We start from the raw sequence: 15,760 nt of genomic DNA, 5'->3' as shown, positions 1-15,760 counted from the left end.
TCCTCCCCTATTTCTAACCGGACCCCTTTTTCCTTTGTCTCTATTCTCCTCATCCTACTTAGTGTGGATCCTATTCCCACCAGTTTCTTCTCAATATGGAGCTTTAGTCCTGGAATGGAGTTTTAGCTGACCAATTTAAAGAGTTTAAAGAGTACTCTAGTCCCTTCAGATCTTACTGCAAACTGCTTGTACTTAATCATATTGAGGTGGGTCAGGAATCTGGGAGTAGCTTAGCTGGATAGTTCTGGGTTCAGATCTTTCATGAGATTGCAGTTAAGCCATTGGCCAGGGGTGCAGTCTCATGTAAAGGCTCTACTCAGGGAAAATTAAAAAGCTGCCTGAATAGCCTCATCACATGCAGCTGGCTTCCCTCAGAGGAAGTGATCCAAGAGGGTGCACCCAAAATGGAGGCTGGTATCTTTTTAAAACCTCATCTTGAAGTGGCACAGCATCACTTACACCATATTCTACTGGTCACAAAGAGTCACCCTAGTAAAATATGGCTGAAAACCACATGAGGGTGAGTATTAGTAAGCAGGAATCATTGGGGGTTACCTTAAAAGATGGCTACCATAGCTGCTATTTTCAAATTAGTTTGGAATTCTTGGGCGCAACACACATTTCTCTTGCATAGCCACTGATACTACACAGGTCTTGAAACTTTCCACTGTTTATCCCACCAGCTATTTTGGGGCTTATGATACCATACCATCCTGTTTCATTGTAGATGTTGTTCATGAGTTTGTGAATTAGATAATTTAGTAATATTTTGTTCTATATTACCAGCACATTTAAGGAGATCTGAAAAGTCTTTGCTATTGACATCTTCTTATAATCCCAACTATCCATCTCTTTTCAACTTCTGTGACTTTATATTTAAGGAGTCTTTCTTAAGAGTAGTATGTGGATTTTTTATTTTAATCTGCTTTGTTGATCGTTGTCTTGAAATGCTTTACTCACACACAGTTAATATAATGGCTGATACAGCTGTGTTTGTTTCTGCCATTTTACTGTATGTTTTCTACTTATCTGCTTCTTTTAGTCACAATTGCCTTCTTTTGGATTAGACTAATATTTATTTTTTCATTTTCAGTGTATTAATTTGTTAAAAATCTTTTTAGTAGTTGCACTAGAGATTGGGCTGTGCAAACCTGATATAATCTACTTTAAATTTTACTTTCGCTACTTCCCCAATGATGCCAGAATCTCAGAACTTCATTTACCAACCCCATCTTCTGCATTATTGTTGTCAGGCATTTTTTCTATGTATTTTTTAAAGTTCACTATTTTAAAAAATAATTACTTATACTTACTCATACATTTACCCTTTCCCTGCTCTTAATTCTGTCCTATATTTCCATGTTTCTATCTGGAATCTTCTTCCTCCCACTTAAATAACTCCCTTTATTATTTCTCCTGGTGCCTGTGTGTTGGTGGTGAATTCTTTCAGGTTTCGTTTGATAACATTTTTATTTTGGCTTTATTTTTAACAGGTATTTTCATTAAAAATGTATTTTAAGTTGGGAATTTTTTTATTTTATTTTTTGAGATGGAGTCTTGCTCTGTCACCCAGGCTGGAGTGCAGTGGCACGATCTCAGCTCACTGCAACCTCCACCTCCCAGAATCAAGCAATTCTCCTGCTTTAGCCTCACAAACAGCTGGGGTTACAGGTGCATGCTACCACACACAGCTAATTTTAAAATTTTTAGTAGACACAGGGTTTTGCCATGTTGGCCAGGCCGGTCTTGAATTCCTGACCTCAAGTGATCTGCCCGCCTTGGCCTTCCAAAGTGCTCAGATTATACAGGTGTGAGCCACCGCGCCCGGCTGGGAATGTTCTTAAATTAGTATTTTCACATGCCATTCCACTGTCTCCTAGCTTAAATTGCTTCTAATAAAAACGTGGTCATCTTCCCTGTGTTTTTATCTTTAGTTTTTAGCATTCTTATTTGTGATATACCACTGTGCATTTTCTTTATATTTATCCTGCTTAGAGTTTAGAGAACTTCTTTGACCTGGACTGATATCTTTAATCAGTTATATTTTCAAATACTGTTTTCACTCTATTCTCTTCTTTAGGAACTCCACATATATATATATATACACACACACACACACACATATATATACATATATATATATTTTTTTGAGACAGAGTCTCACTCTGTTGCCAGGCTGGAGTACAGTGGTGCAATTTTGGCTCACTGCAACCTCCACCTTCCGGGTTCAAGTGATTCTCTTGCCTCAGCCTCCCGAGTAGCTGGGACTACAGATGCCTGCCACTACGCCCGGTTAATTTTTATATTTTTAGTAGAGACAGGGTTTCACCATGTTGGCCAGGATAGTCTCAATCTCTTGATCTCGCGATCCACCCGCCTCGGCCTCCCAAAGTGCTAGGATTACAGGCATGAGCCGCTGCGCCCGGCCCTTATTTGTTATTAAATCAATTTAACAAGGTCTTACTTTCTTACTATAATTCTCAGTTCTAAAATCTCCATATAATTATTTTGTGAGTTCCAATTCTCAGTGGAAATTTACCATGTTTTCAGCATATTAATCACAGTTACTTTAAAGTCTCTCTGATAACTGGAATTATCAAGATCACCTAATGGGTCTATTCCTATAATTGGCATTCCTTCTGTTTTCTGATTATGTGGTACCACCTTTTGGCAGAATGGCGTTTTTGGCTCCATCATGGAGCCAAAAGCTTCAGATATTATCTTATGTAAAGGAAAGTTCAACCTTCCTTCTGCTGGTGAGACACTGTGGTGGTTTAACATTTAATCAGCATCTAAGCTGAGTCAAGGCTGGTTTACAGTCTTGAAATAAGATTTAGTCTACCTGCATGCCTTAGCTATACAATTTTATTTTCTTTTCTTTTTTTGAGACGGTGTCTCAACTCTGTCACCCAGGCTGGAGTATAGTGGCATAATCTCGGGCTCACTGCAATCTCTGCCTCCCAGGTCTAAGCGATTCTCCTGCCTCAGCCTCCCGAGTAGCTGGGGTTACCGACGCGTGCCATGACGCCTGGCTAATTTTTTATATTTTTAGTAGAGACGGGGTTTCACCGTGTTAGCCAGGATGGTCTCGATCTCCTGACCTTGTGATCCACCCACCTCGGCCTCCCAAAGTGCTAGGATTACAGGCATGAGCCACCGCACCCAGCCAGCCATCCAGTTTTCAAACTAAAAGACCCACATATTCTGTGGAGCCATTACACCAGTTACCCTAAAATCTAGTGTATGCCTTCTAAGACTGCTGAAAATGCCACTTCTTTCTTATGTTTCCAACCTCTTGCCCAGCAAAAGTCCAGTATTCAACCAAAGCTGAAAGCAGGCCATATGCTTGAGGCATCCCAAATATCTGCCAAAGGCTCTACTGATTTCTCTTTCCATCTGACTCCTAGCTGCTCTGAACTAGATTTTACACTGCATCCAGAATTAGCAGATTCCCCAGGGACAAAACACAACTACAAAGCTACCTGCCTTCTGAGATTCTTACCTCTCCAGAGACATACCCACAGTGGTTCTCTTTGATTCTCTCGTGCATTCAAAGAATGACTATTTCATCAGGCTATTCTAGTTGTTTTAGCTAAAAGCACTAATCTACTGCCAGCTGTCCCACCCTACCTGGAAACAGGTGCTTTCCATGTACTACTTTAAGTGATTCAATAAATATCACAAATTTAAGGCCAAAGTCACTTTTTCACTTATTTACCATTTTTGTTAAAGGCTATCAAGACATTCTTTATGCACAAAACTAAACACTATTGATCATAATAAAAACATGCATATAATCAATTCATTCCTCAAGAAATATTCTATTTCACTGAATCTAATGGGCTGATAATTGTAAAACAATTTACGTGCTACGAAAAAAGAAACTAGACTGAAATCAGGCAGTCTAAGAACTCCCAAATAAAGCTGGAACACCAAATGATAATTGGCAACTATAAGACACATTATGTAATTTCCACTAAGAAAAAAAGACTGATTAGGTGTCTAAGGAAGACCTTCAAATAAAGCTTAGACACCAACCTGTTCTGACAGTTAAAGTGAGAAATAAGTCACCTGGCAGATAAAGAAACATTCTTGTTTCAATACTGCCACTGGGTGTAATGGGAAAAAAGCATTCTTCAAGAATTAAATGATAAGCTAGGATTCAGTCCGGTTCAGAGACCTGAATTCATGCTACCCATGTGGTCTAAAAAGGCTCAAGCAGAGAATTTAAGTTAAAGTTAAATGGCACTCGCAAGTGACTGGTAAACAAGCAAATTCAAATCTTCGAAAGAATTCAACTTCAGTCAGCTCAACAGCAATTTTAAGATACATTTTTATTTCAGAGATGTTAAAATACAAAAACAAACCTATTCTCTCGGAATCTATGAAATACCGTACTGAAAATCTACTGTAACTAGTGCCTAGAACAGGGCCTGGCACACAACAGCAAACAAAAACAAAGCATTAACATTCCAGTGGTGTGACAGGCAGAACAACGGGCCCCAAAGAGGTTCATGTCCTAATTCCAGGAACCTATAAATATGTTACCTCATATGGCAAAAAGGACTTTGCACATTAAAAACCTTGAAATGGGAAGATTATCCATGCAGATCCAATATAATCACAGGGGAAGGGGAGGCAGAGGAGAGAATATGAAGGGGATGCATCCACAAAAAGAACTGTAAAAGAGATGCAACACTGTTGGCTTTGAAGGTGGAGAGAACAGGTAATAAGCAAAGGCATGTGGGAGGCCTCTGAAATATGGAAAAGGCAAGAAAATGGGTTCTCCCTTAGAGTCTACAAAAATGAACATATCCCTACTGACAATGATTTTTGCCTAGTGAAATCCAAATCCATTTAAGATTTCTAACCTCCAAACTGTACTATGATTTACTGTTTAAGATACTATGTTTGTGGTAATTTGTTGTAGCAGCAATAGGAAACTATACAAATGGGGTCATAAATAAAGAACTCAGAAAAAGAGTAAGGGAGAATTTAAATAGCTTATGTCTGGTATGTATGTGATTTTAAAAAGGGTGATCAAGAAAGGTCACTCTGAAGATACTTTTGAGCAGAGAACTGAAATAAGAGACAGAGTAAGCCAAATCAGTATCTGCGTAGGGCAGAACATCAAGTACAAAGGCCCCGAGGCAGGAGAATGTTTGCGTGACCGAGCAACACACGGAGGCCAGCATGGCCGAAGCACAGTGACCTGTGACTTATAACTTGATATGCATATTAAGTATGTATCCTGTAAGAATGGCTTAGTAAGTATATCACTACAGAAATTTCTTAAGTATGAAAAAAATTTAGTAAATAAACTCCATAAAAATGACACCAAACCTAAAATGTATCTATAGATTTTTCTTTTTTTTTTTCCGAGACGGAGTCTCGCTCAGTCACCCAGGCTGGAGTGCAGTGGCGCGATCTCCCCTCACTGCAAGCTCCAGCTCCTGGGTTCACGCCATTCTCTTGCCTCAGTCTCCCAAGTAGCTGGGACTACAGGTGCCCGCCACCACGCCTGGCTAATTTTTTTTTTGTATTTTTAGTAGAGACGGGGTTTTACCTGTTAGCCAGGATGATTTCGATCTCCTGACCTCGTGATCCTCCCGCCTTGGCCTCCCAAAGTGCTGGGATTACAGGAGTGAGCCAACACGCCCAGCCCTTTTCTCTTTTTTTTTTTTTTTTTTTGAGACAGAGTCTCACTCTGCTGTCCAGGCTGGAGTACAGTGGTGTGATCTCTGCTCACTACAACCTCTTCCTGGGTTAAAGCGATTATCTTGCCTCAGTCTCCCAAGGACTTGGAATTATAGGGGTGCACCAGCATTTCCAGCTAACTTCTTTGTATTTTTAGTAGAAACGGCATTTTACCACGTTGCCTAGGCTGGTCTAGAACTCCTGAACTCAGGTGATCTGCCCACCTCGGTCTCCCAAAGCACTGGGATTACAGGCGTGAGCCACAGCACCTGGCCCTAATTTTTATATTTTTAGTAGAGATGGGGTTTCACCCTGTTGGCTAGGCTGGTCTCAAACTTCTGACCTCAACTGATCCGCCCGCCTCAGCCTCCCAAAGTGCTAGGATTATAGGTGCAAGCCACCATGCTTGGCCTTTATCTGTAGTTTCAGTAAGGTAAATTAATTTTCTTGCTATAGGATTCAAATACTACTTTACTTATGAATATCTAAATCAGCCTAAGTTCACATGGTACTAAATACTATATTACAATAGTAAGTGAACAAATTACTTTAAAAAATGTTTTTGAATCCCAAACTTGTTTTCAATTTTTTTCAAAGCTAAAATAAACAGAAAATGACAACATGAAAATAGAATTTGATAACTAGAATTAGATAGTTCAAGCATATGCACTTTTTGGTACTCACAAATTAAAAACAGAAACAAGCATGAACTTTAACTCCAAGTTCCCTTATCAAATATCCAAGTCAAATTAAAAATCATATCCTCTATTTGCTTCTTCCTTTGCACCTTCAACACAATAGAGAGGATCAAAGCTGAAGATTACTTCTTTGTAAGCCTAACAAAACTGACAGACCTCTGGTGAGAATGGTCAAGAAGTCACAAACTAAATTCGGAAATAAAAAACATCATAACAGATTAACACATTAAAAAGATGTAGTTACCGAACAAATTTATGATAATAAATTTTAAAATTTAGATGCAATGGATAAACTCCTAGAAAATTAAATTCTAGTTCCAGAAATAGAAAACATGAATAGTCCTCTGATCATTACAGAAACCAAATCAACCATAAAAGAACCATCCCACAAAGAAAACTCAACCCCAGATGACTTTATTGAGAAGTTCTACCAAACATTCAAGACAAGGACACAAAACTCTACCATAAGAAAAAGAAGATTCCAAATTATTTTGTGAAACTAGTATAAATCTGCGAAGGACAGTGAGACAGGAAAATTAACATGCAAATTTCACGCACTAATACAATGCAAAAATCCTACACAAAACACCGTCAAACCAAATCTAGGAGAGCATATCCACAAAATACCTATATCAAACATTATAGTTATGGATGAAATTTTGTATGTTTTCTCTTGGAAAGCAGGGGAAAAAGATGCCTGTTATCACTACTTCTTTTCAACAATGTAATTCAGGCCCAACTGGTAAATAAGGACAAGAGGAAGAAATCAAAAGTAAAGAAAAAGACATAACAAAAATCTCAGAATTCACAGATGATTATAATTGTAAACATTTTGAAACAATCTACATGTAAATTAAAATTAGTAAATCTAATAAAGCTACTGAATCCAAGATCAAAGGATACTTGTATTCCTATATACCAGAAAGAAAAAAGATGACTGGAAAATTCAAATGGAAGTACACAGAACTAAGAACATATAAAACCTACTCGAAGAACAAGGAAGGATCATGTGCTCTGTTGTATTATGGAAGTGTAGAACTGATACAAGGAAACACAAAAAACAGACCCATGGTATAGAATAGAGAAGTCAGAAGCATTCATCAAATATAAGATTCTTGATATGACAGAGGTGATACTGAAGATCAATGGGAGGGAAATTGGCTTTTCAATAAACAGTGCTAGGAAAAATGTTTATTCATATGTATTGAGTTAAATTAGACCCTTACCTCACATTGTACACAAAAATCTACTCCAAGTCAATTAAAGACCTAAAGAAAGGCAAAACCACAAAGCTTTTAGAAGGCAATAAAAGAGTATCTTTAAGAAAGACAGAAAGTACAAGCATAAAGGAAAAAAACTTTCTTGAACTTTGATAACCTCGACTGCATTAAAATTAAGAAAACTACTATTCAAACATCATAAGGAGAAAAAGACAAGCCACAGAATTAGAAAAGGTATTTCTGCCACATATAACTGAAATGGCCTAGTCTCCATAATTAGAACTCCTAAAAATGAATCACTGTATTTAATAAACAAAAAAAGTCAGCAAATTGGAACAGGTCCTCACAAAAGATACATATAATTTGTCAATAAAAATACAAAAAGGTTCTCAACCCCATTAGGAGTCAGAGAATTGCAAATCAAAGCCAAAATGAGATACTATTACATACCCACCTGATTAGTGGAAACTGAAGTCTGAAAAAACTAAGCATGGATGAGAAAACAGAACAGGAACTCTCATACTGTTGCAGAATTATAATCTGGTACAGACACTTGGTTCTATCTACTCAAGTTGAAGATACAGATTCTACAACCTAGTAATTTTAATCCTAGGCATGATACACTCTACAGAAACTAATGCACACAAGTGCCAGGATATAGGTATAGGTACAAGAACATCAATGATGGCAGCATTGTTTCTAACAGCCCCAAAATGCCTATCAACAGCAGAATGCATTTGTTCTTTCAACCTGTTATCCATTCCTACCAGTGAGGATGAAAGATTTCTAATCATTAAAAAAAAAAAAAAAAAAAAATTTCTCTGGATGCGGTGGCTCACACCTGTAATCCTAGCACTTTGGGAGACCAAGGCAAGCAGACTGCTTGAGCTCAGGGGTTCAAAACTAGCCTGGTTTTGAACAAAAAATGAAATGGGCATGGTGGGGTACGCCTGTAGTCCCAGCTACTCCAGTGGCTGAGGCAGAAGAACTGCTTGAATCCAGGAGGCAGAGGTTGCAGCGAGCCAGGATCGTGCTACTGCTATCCAGCCTGGGCGACAGAGCGAGACCCCGTCTCCAAAAAAAAAAAAAAAAATTCCCATCCATAAGCCACACTGGCTCCTTTATAGCTACTGTGTTCCTAATGTTTCTAGTAAAAACTTTAATGACAAAGAATACTTTACATTGTATTGTACTGTTGGGATAGCCATCACATAACCATTCTCTTTATCAAACTGGTATTTGTCCATCCATAATTTCCACTCAAGTCTTTTTGTTTGTTTGTTTTGAGATGAAGTTTCACTCTTGTTGCCCAGGCTGGAGTGCAATGGCATGATCTCAGCTTATGGCAACCTGCGCCTCCCAGGTCAAGTGATTCTACTGCCTCAGTCTTTCGAATAGCTGGGATTACAGGCATGCACCACCGCACCCAGCTAATTTTGTATTTTTTAGTAGAGACAGGGTTTCACTAGTTGGTCAGACTGGTCTCAGTCTCCTGACCTCAGGTGATCCACCCACCTTGGCCTCCCAAAGTGCTGGGATTACAGGCATGAGCCACTGCGCCTGGCCCACTCAGTCTTAGTTCCACTTCTAAAGCCAGTGTGTTCCCACTCTTAACTGTACCTCAGGATCACTTGGGAAAACTTTTTTCTTTGAGACGGAGTCTCGCTCTGTAACCCAGGCTGGAGTGCAATGGCACGATCTCGGCTTACTGCAACCTCTGCCTCCTGGGTTCAAGTAATTATTCTGCCTCAGTCTCCCATGTAGCTGGGACTACAGGCAAGCGCCACCAAGCCTGGCTAATTTTTGTATTTTTAGTACAGATGGGGTTTTACCATATCGGCCAGGCTGGTCTTGAACTCCTGACCTCATGATCCACCCGCCTTGGCCTCTCAAAGTGCTGGGATTACAGGCATGAGCCACTGCACCCAGCCGGGAAATCTTTTTTTAACAGCAAGCTTTTTTAGCTCAATGCTATGTGTGCCATTATCCTACTGTGTACACCTGAACACTCAAATAGGTTATAAGACTCCTAACGTAGCCAATTTATTTAGGGGCTTTCTCCTTAATGATTTGCATCCATATCAGGGTTTCAAGTTGTTTAGAAGTCTGACTGAGTTATACTCTTAGTCTGGCAATAGAATCACACTTTTGTTTGTAAGAAGTTCTGAAACCTGTTTTCTAAAATGTTAAGTTTTCAACGCCTCGCACCATTTTTTTTTTTAAATCTCAGGAGTCAGCAAACTTTTCCCACAAAGAGCAAGAAAGTAAGTAGTTTTGGCTTTGCAGAGAAGATGGTCTCAGTTGCAATTACTCAGCACAAAAATAGCTATAGATAATACATAAATCAATGGCCATTGCTGTGTTCCAATGATACTTTATTTACAAAAATAGGAAGCTAGTGGGCCATAAGCTTGCCTATCCTTGCTTTAGATTTTAATCATTGTTCCAAGATTTGTCACCTTGTATCACTAATCCAGTTAATCAGAACTTGACAAGAATATTCATTTAGCTGCTTATTATCATTATTTTTAAAAAAACAACTGTCAGGGTTATTCTAAAACCCTCAGTTCTCAACGCAACAAATCTAATAATTTATTCTAAAGAAAAGAAATGCACAAAAATGCATATACGAGGATGTTTATGTAATTACTGATAATAGAGAACTGGAAACCATTAATAGAGATTTTATTTATTAAAAAGTAAATTAGTGACTATTCAGCAAATTATTCAGAAGCAGCAGACACAGAAAGAGTGTGACAATGTTTTCCAAAGTGTAAAAAAGTAACTCAAATAACGCCTAGTACTTTATCACTTCAGGGAACATCTGAAAGTATTTCTTAAAAAATTAATGATAGAAAGCTGGGCGCAGTAGCTCACGCCTGTAATCCCAACACTTTGGGAGGCAGAGGCGGGTGCATCACTTGAGGACAGGAGTTGAGACCAGCCTGGCTGGCATGATGAAATCCTGTCTCTACTAAAAATATAAAAATTAGGTGGGTGTGGTGTTGTATGCCTGTAATCCCAGCTACTTGGGAGGCTGAGGCAGGAGAACTGCATGAAATCAGGAGGTGGAGGTTGCAGTGAGCCAAGACCATGCCACTGTACTCCAGCCTGGGCTACAGAACAAGAAAGAAAGAGAAAGAGAAGGCCGGGCACAGTGGCTCACACCTGTAATCCCAGCACTTTGGGAGGCTGAGGCAGGCAGATCATGAGATCAGGAGATTGAGACCATCCTGGCTAACATGGTGAAACCCCGTCTCTACTAAAAAGACAAAAAATTAGCCTGGCGTCGTGGCAGGTGCCTGTAGTCCCAGCTACTCCAGAGGCTGAGGCAGGAGAATGGCGTGAACCCGGAAGGCGGAGCTTGCAGAGAGCAGAGATCGCGCCACTGCACTCCAGCCTGGGTGACAGAGCGTCTCAAAAAAAAAAAAAAAGGAAAAGGAGGGGAGGGGAGGGGAAGGAAAAGAAATGATTGAAATATCTGAGTGATTTGATTCAGGTGACATTTTGCATTCTGAATTCTCTTCATTAAGTTTAAATTCTGTAAGTTGAAAAATTACTATGAAGGAAAATTACTGCTAGTCTGCGAAGTCCAGCAGACAGCTGGTTAAGTAGTCATCCACTGCTATTATATCAACACAGATCACAGATCCTCACAGCAATTATAGTTATTAAAATGCTTTTACATATTGTTTTGTTTGACCTATAAGAATCCCATGAGGTAAGAATTTCTGTAATAAAACACTCAGTTATTTCCAACATTCTTCCAAATAGTATCTCCAACCTTAAAGTTGAAGATTTAAGCCACGCTTAACTTTTAAAAATTCTTAAGAATTTATAAAAATATTCTCCTTCAGTATGGAAATTTCCATCTTTTATAGACTCCATCTTTTTTTACTAAGGTGCACGTGCTTAATACCCAAAAATACATTCCTTCATTAATTCAGTAATTAAACGGCACCAGTGAAGAAAATCTTACCCCAGGAAAATTTTCACACGAAGTTCTTTTTTGGTCCTTGAGATTGTCTTCAATGTGGTAATTTCTGCATCAAACCAGAATCCTCTTTGTCCAGGACTTTCTACATTATAATTAACCATTACCACATCACCAACATTTAGTTCATTCCATTTCAAAATGGTTCTAGCTCGTGGTCTAAGATCTTTGACATTCATTTCTAGAGTACCGCTTTCTGGGTATCTGAGGAGACAGAAAACCATAAAACATGGCTTATGATTATCAAAGACAACTAAAGTTTTATGCAATGTACAGAAAAACCTAATTTACTGAGTTAATCTTCTAAGAGAAAGAGTAAAATAGGTTGCAGTGTCCTTAAATAGCAGGGGTTACTTCATGTTGGCTTCTCACCTGTACTGTGATACCTACAGGGTAGTTTCTGTAAGTATGAGCATGAACCTCCCACTAGATTCTAGATGAGATTCCCACTAGGCCTTGGAGATGTGGATCTCTTCATGGCTTGCAGGTTGTCAGGCAAGTAAGTGTTCAGCCCACATTCAAGAACCACAATCATCTACTTTGAGGGAGCTATATGCTATTTTTTCTAGAATAAACTATAAGTAACATATCTATTCAGTCACATATTACTGTTATAATCTAGATATTCTCAATGAGAGACTGAATATTGTAATGGCACTTAAATGATATACACTCATGATTTGACTTCCCAGAGCGAAACAATTCTTGCTAAAGTCTTATTAAGACATTTACTGCTAGCTGGGAAAAGTAGGGGACTGGGAAGGGTGATAAAAACGCAAGCTCTTGCTCTACATTCTTTTAACCCAAGTTTTGTTTTGGTTTCTGAGACAAGGTCTCACTCTGTCACCCAGGCTGGAGTATAGTGATGTAATAATAGCTCACTGTAGCCGCAAACTCCTGGGCTCAAGAAATCCCTGATCCTGAGGTGCCTGAGTAGCTTGTACTATAGGCACGCGCCACTATACCCAGCTAACATGTTTTTCTTTGGTAGAAGCAGGGTCTTACTATGTTGATGAGGCTGGTTTTGAACTCCTGCCCTCAAGCAATCCTCCTGCCTCAGCCTCCCAAAGTACTGGGACTACAGACATGAGCCACCATGTCAGGTCCCAAGTTTTTTTTGTTGTTTGTTTTTGTTTTTTTTTTGAGATGGAGTCTTACTCTGTCGGCCAGGCTGGAATGCAGTGGTGAGATCTCAGCTCACCGCCACCTCCACCTCCTGGGTTCAAGTGATTCTCCTGCCTCAGCCTCCTAAGTAGCTGGGATTACAGGCATGTGCCACCACGCCTGGTTAATTTTGTATTTTTAGCAGAGATGGGGTTTTGCCACATTGACCAGGCTGGTCTCGAACTCCTGACCTCAGGTGAGGTCTACCACCTCAGCCTCACAAAGTGCTAGGATTACAGGCATGAGCCACCATGCCCAGCCCCAAGTTTAAGTTTTAACAGGACTAGATGATGGCCTTTCTGATCTTTGTACAAGTTCATCAACTTGTGCCATTTGCAATACTTATAAGAACATGAACCTAGCATGTTCCAATAGCCTCCATTTTCCCTGAAAGAGAAAGGAAAGATTCCAGTTTATCTTTTTTTTTCTTTAATGTATACTTTAAGTTCTTGGATACCTGTGCAGAACATGCAGGTTTGTTACACAGGTATACATGTGCCACGGTGGTTTGCTGCACCCATCAACCCATCATCTACATAAGGTATTTCTCCTAATGTTATCCTTCCCCTAGCCCCGCACCCTCCGACAGGCCCCGCTGTGTGATGTTCCCTTCCCTGTGTCCATGTGTTCTCATTGTTCAACTCCCACTTATGAGTGAGAACATGCAGTGTTTGGTTTTCTGTTCCTGTATTAGTTTGCTGAGGATGATGGTTTCCAGTTTCATCCATGTCCCTGCAAAGGACATACATTCATCCTTTTTTATGGCTGCACAGTATTCCATGGTATATATGTGCCACATTTTCTTTATCTAATCTATCACTGACAGGCATTTGGGTTGGTTCCAAGTCTTTGCTATTGTGAACAGTGCTGCAATAAACATACATGTGCATGTGTCTTTATAGTAGAATCATTTACAATCCTTTGGGTATATACCACCCAGTAATGGGATTGCTGGGTCAAATGGTATTTCTGGTTCTAGATCCTTGAGGAATTGTCTTCCACAATGGCTGAACTAATTTACACTCCCACCAACAGTATAAAAGCATTCCTATTTCTCCACATCCTCTCCAGCATCTAACATCACAATTAAAAGAACTAGAGAAGCAAGAGCAATCAAATTCAAAAGCTAGCAGAAGACAAGAAATAACTAAGATCAGAGCAGAACTGAAGGAGATAAGAGACACGAAAAATCCTTCAAAAAAAAAAAAAAGAAAAATCAGGGGGCTGGGCGCGGTGGCTCAAGCCTGTAATCCCAGCACTTTGGGAGGCTGAGACACGTGGATCACGAGGTCAGGAGATCGAGACCATCCTGGCTAACACGGTGAAACCCCGTCTCTACTAAAAAATAATAAAAAAAAAACTAGCCGGGCGAGGTGACGGGCGCCTGTAGTCCCAGCTACTCGGGAGGCTGAGTCAGGAGAATGGTGTGAACCTGGGAGTGTGAACCTTGTAGTGAGCTGAGATCTGGCCACTGCACTCCAGCCTGGGCTACAAAGCGAGACTCCGTCTCAAAAAAAAAAAAAAAAAAAAAAAAAAAAAAAAAAAATCAATGAATCCAGAAGCTGCTTTTTGAAAAGATCAACAAAATAGACCACTAGCCAGACTAATAAAGAAGAAAAGAGAGAAGAATCAAATAGACTCAAAAAAAAAAAAAAAAAAAAAAGGAGTATCACCACTGAACCCACAGAAATAAAAACTACCATCAGAGAATACTATAAACAAATACTTTACACAAATAAACTAGAAAATCTAGAAGAAATGGATAAATCCCTGGACACATACACCCTCCCAAGACTAAATCAGTAAGAAGTCGAATCCCTGAATAGAACAAATAACAAGTTCTGAAATTGAGGCAGTAATTTATAGCCTACCAACCAAAAAAAGCCTAGGCCCAGACGGATTCACAGCCAAATTCTACCAGAGGTACAAAGAGGAGCTGGGTACCATTTCTTCTGAAATTATTCCAAACAATAGAAAAAGAGGAACTCCTTCCTAACTCATTTTATGCGGCCAGCATCATCCTGATACAAAAATCTGGCAGAGACACAACAAAAAAAGAAAATCTCAGGCCAATATCCCTATGAACATCGATGTGAAAATCCTCAATAAAATACTGACAAACTCAATTCAGCAGCACATCAAAAAGCTTATCTACCACGATCAAAGTTGGCTTCATCCCTGGGATGCAACGCTGGTTCAACATATGCAAATCAATAAACGTAATCCACCACATAAACAGAACCAATGAAAAAAACCACACAATTACCTTAACAGACGCAGAAAAGGCCTTCTATAAAGTTCAACCCCTTCATGCTAAAAACTCTCAATAAACTAGTTTTGATGGAATGTATCCCAAAATAAGAGCTATTTATGACAAACCCATAGCCAACATTATACTGAATGGGCAAAAAAACTGGAAGCATTCCCTTTGAAAACCAGCATAAGACAAGGATGCCCTCTCTCACCACTCCTATTCGACATAGTATTGGAAGTTCTGGCCAGGGCAATCAGGCAAGAGAAAGAAAGTATTCAAATAGGAAGAGAGGAAGTCAAATTGTTTGTTTGCAGATGGCTAGATTGTACATTTAGAAAACTCCATCATCTCAGCCCAAAATCTCCTTAAGATGATTAGCAATGTCAAGCAAAGTCTCAGGATACAAAATCAATGTGCAAAAATCACAAGCATTCCTATACACCACCAACAGACAAAGAGAGAGCCAAATGATGAGTAAACTCCCATTCACAATTGCTACAAAGAGAATAAAATACCTAGGAATACAACTTACAAGGGATGTGAAGGACCTCACCAAGGAGGACTACAAACCACTGCTCAAGGAAGTAAGAGGACACAAACAAATGGAACAACATTCCATGCTCATGGATAGGAAGAATCAGTATTGTGAAAATGCCCATACTGCCCAAAGTAATTTACAGATTAAATGCTGTCCCCATCAAGCTACCATTGATTTTCTTCACAGAAGTAGAAA

At 39.4% G+C, this 15,760-nt stretch overlaps 1 protein-coding gene across 3 annotated transcripts in view; it reads right to left on the bottom strand.

The window, feature by feature from the left end:
• UHRF2 (ubiquitin like with PHD and ring finger domains 2) overlaps positions 1-15,760 on the bottom strand; it is a 98,267-nt gene that overhangs the window by 40,801 nt on the left and 41,706 nt on the right. For 2 of the 3 annotated variants that reach the window (XM_007969305.3, XM_007969307.3), the window contains one exon: positions 11,595-11,813. The exons of the other annotated variant lie outside the window; for it this stretch is intronic. In XM_007969305.3, coding sequence (XP_007967496.1) covers positions 11,595-11,813 — 219 coding nt within the window. The remainder of the gene's footprint in view (positions 1-11,594; positions 11,814-15,760) is intronic. 3 annotated transcript variants of the gene reach the window in all.

Source organism: Chlorocebus sabaeus, chromosome 12 (assembly GCF_047675955.1).
Source record: "Chlorocebus sabaeus isolate Y175 chromosome 12, mChlSab1.0.hap1, whole genome shotgun sequence".
Taxonomy (NCBI): domain Eukaryota; kingdom Metazoa; phylum Chordata; class Mammalia; order Primates; family Cercopithecidae; genus Chlorocebus; species Chlorocebus sabaeus.
Note: the sequence above shows the minus strand (reverse complement) of the source record. Positions and strands in the feature narration are given on the sequence as shown.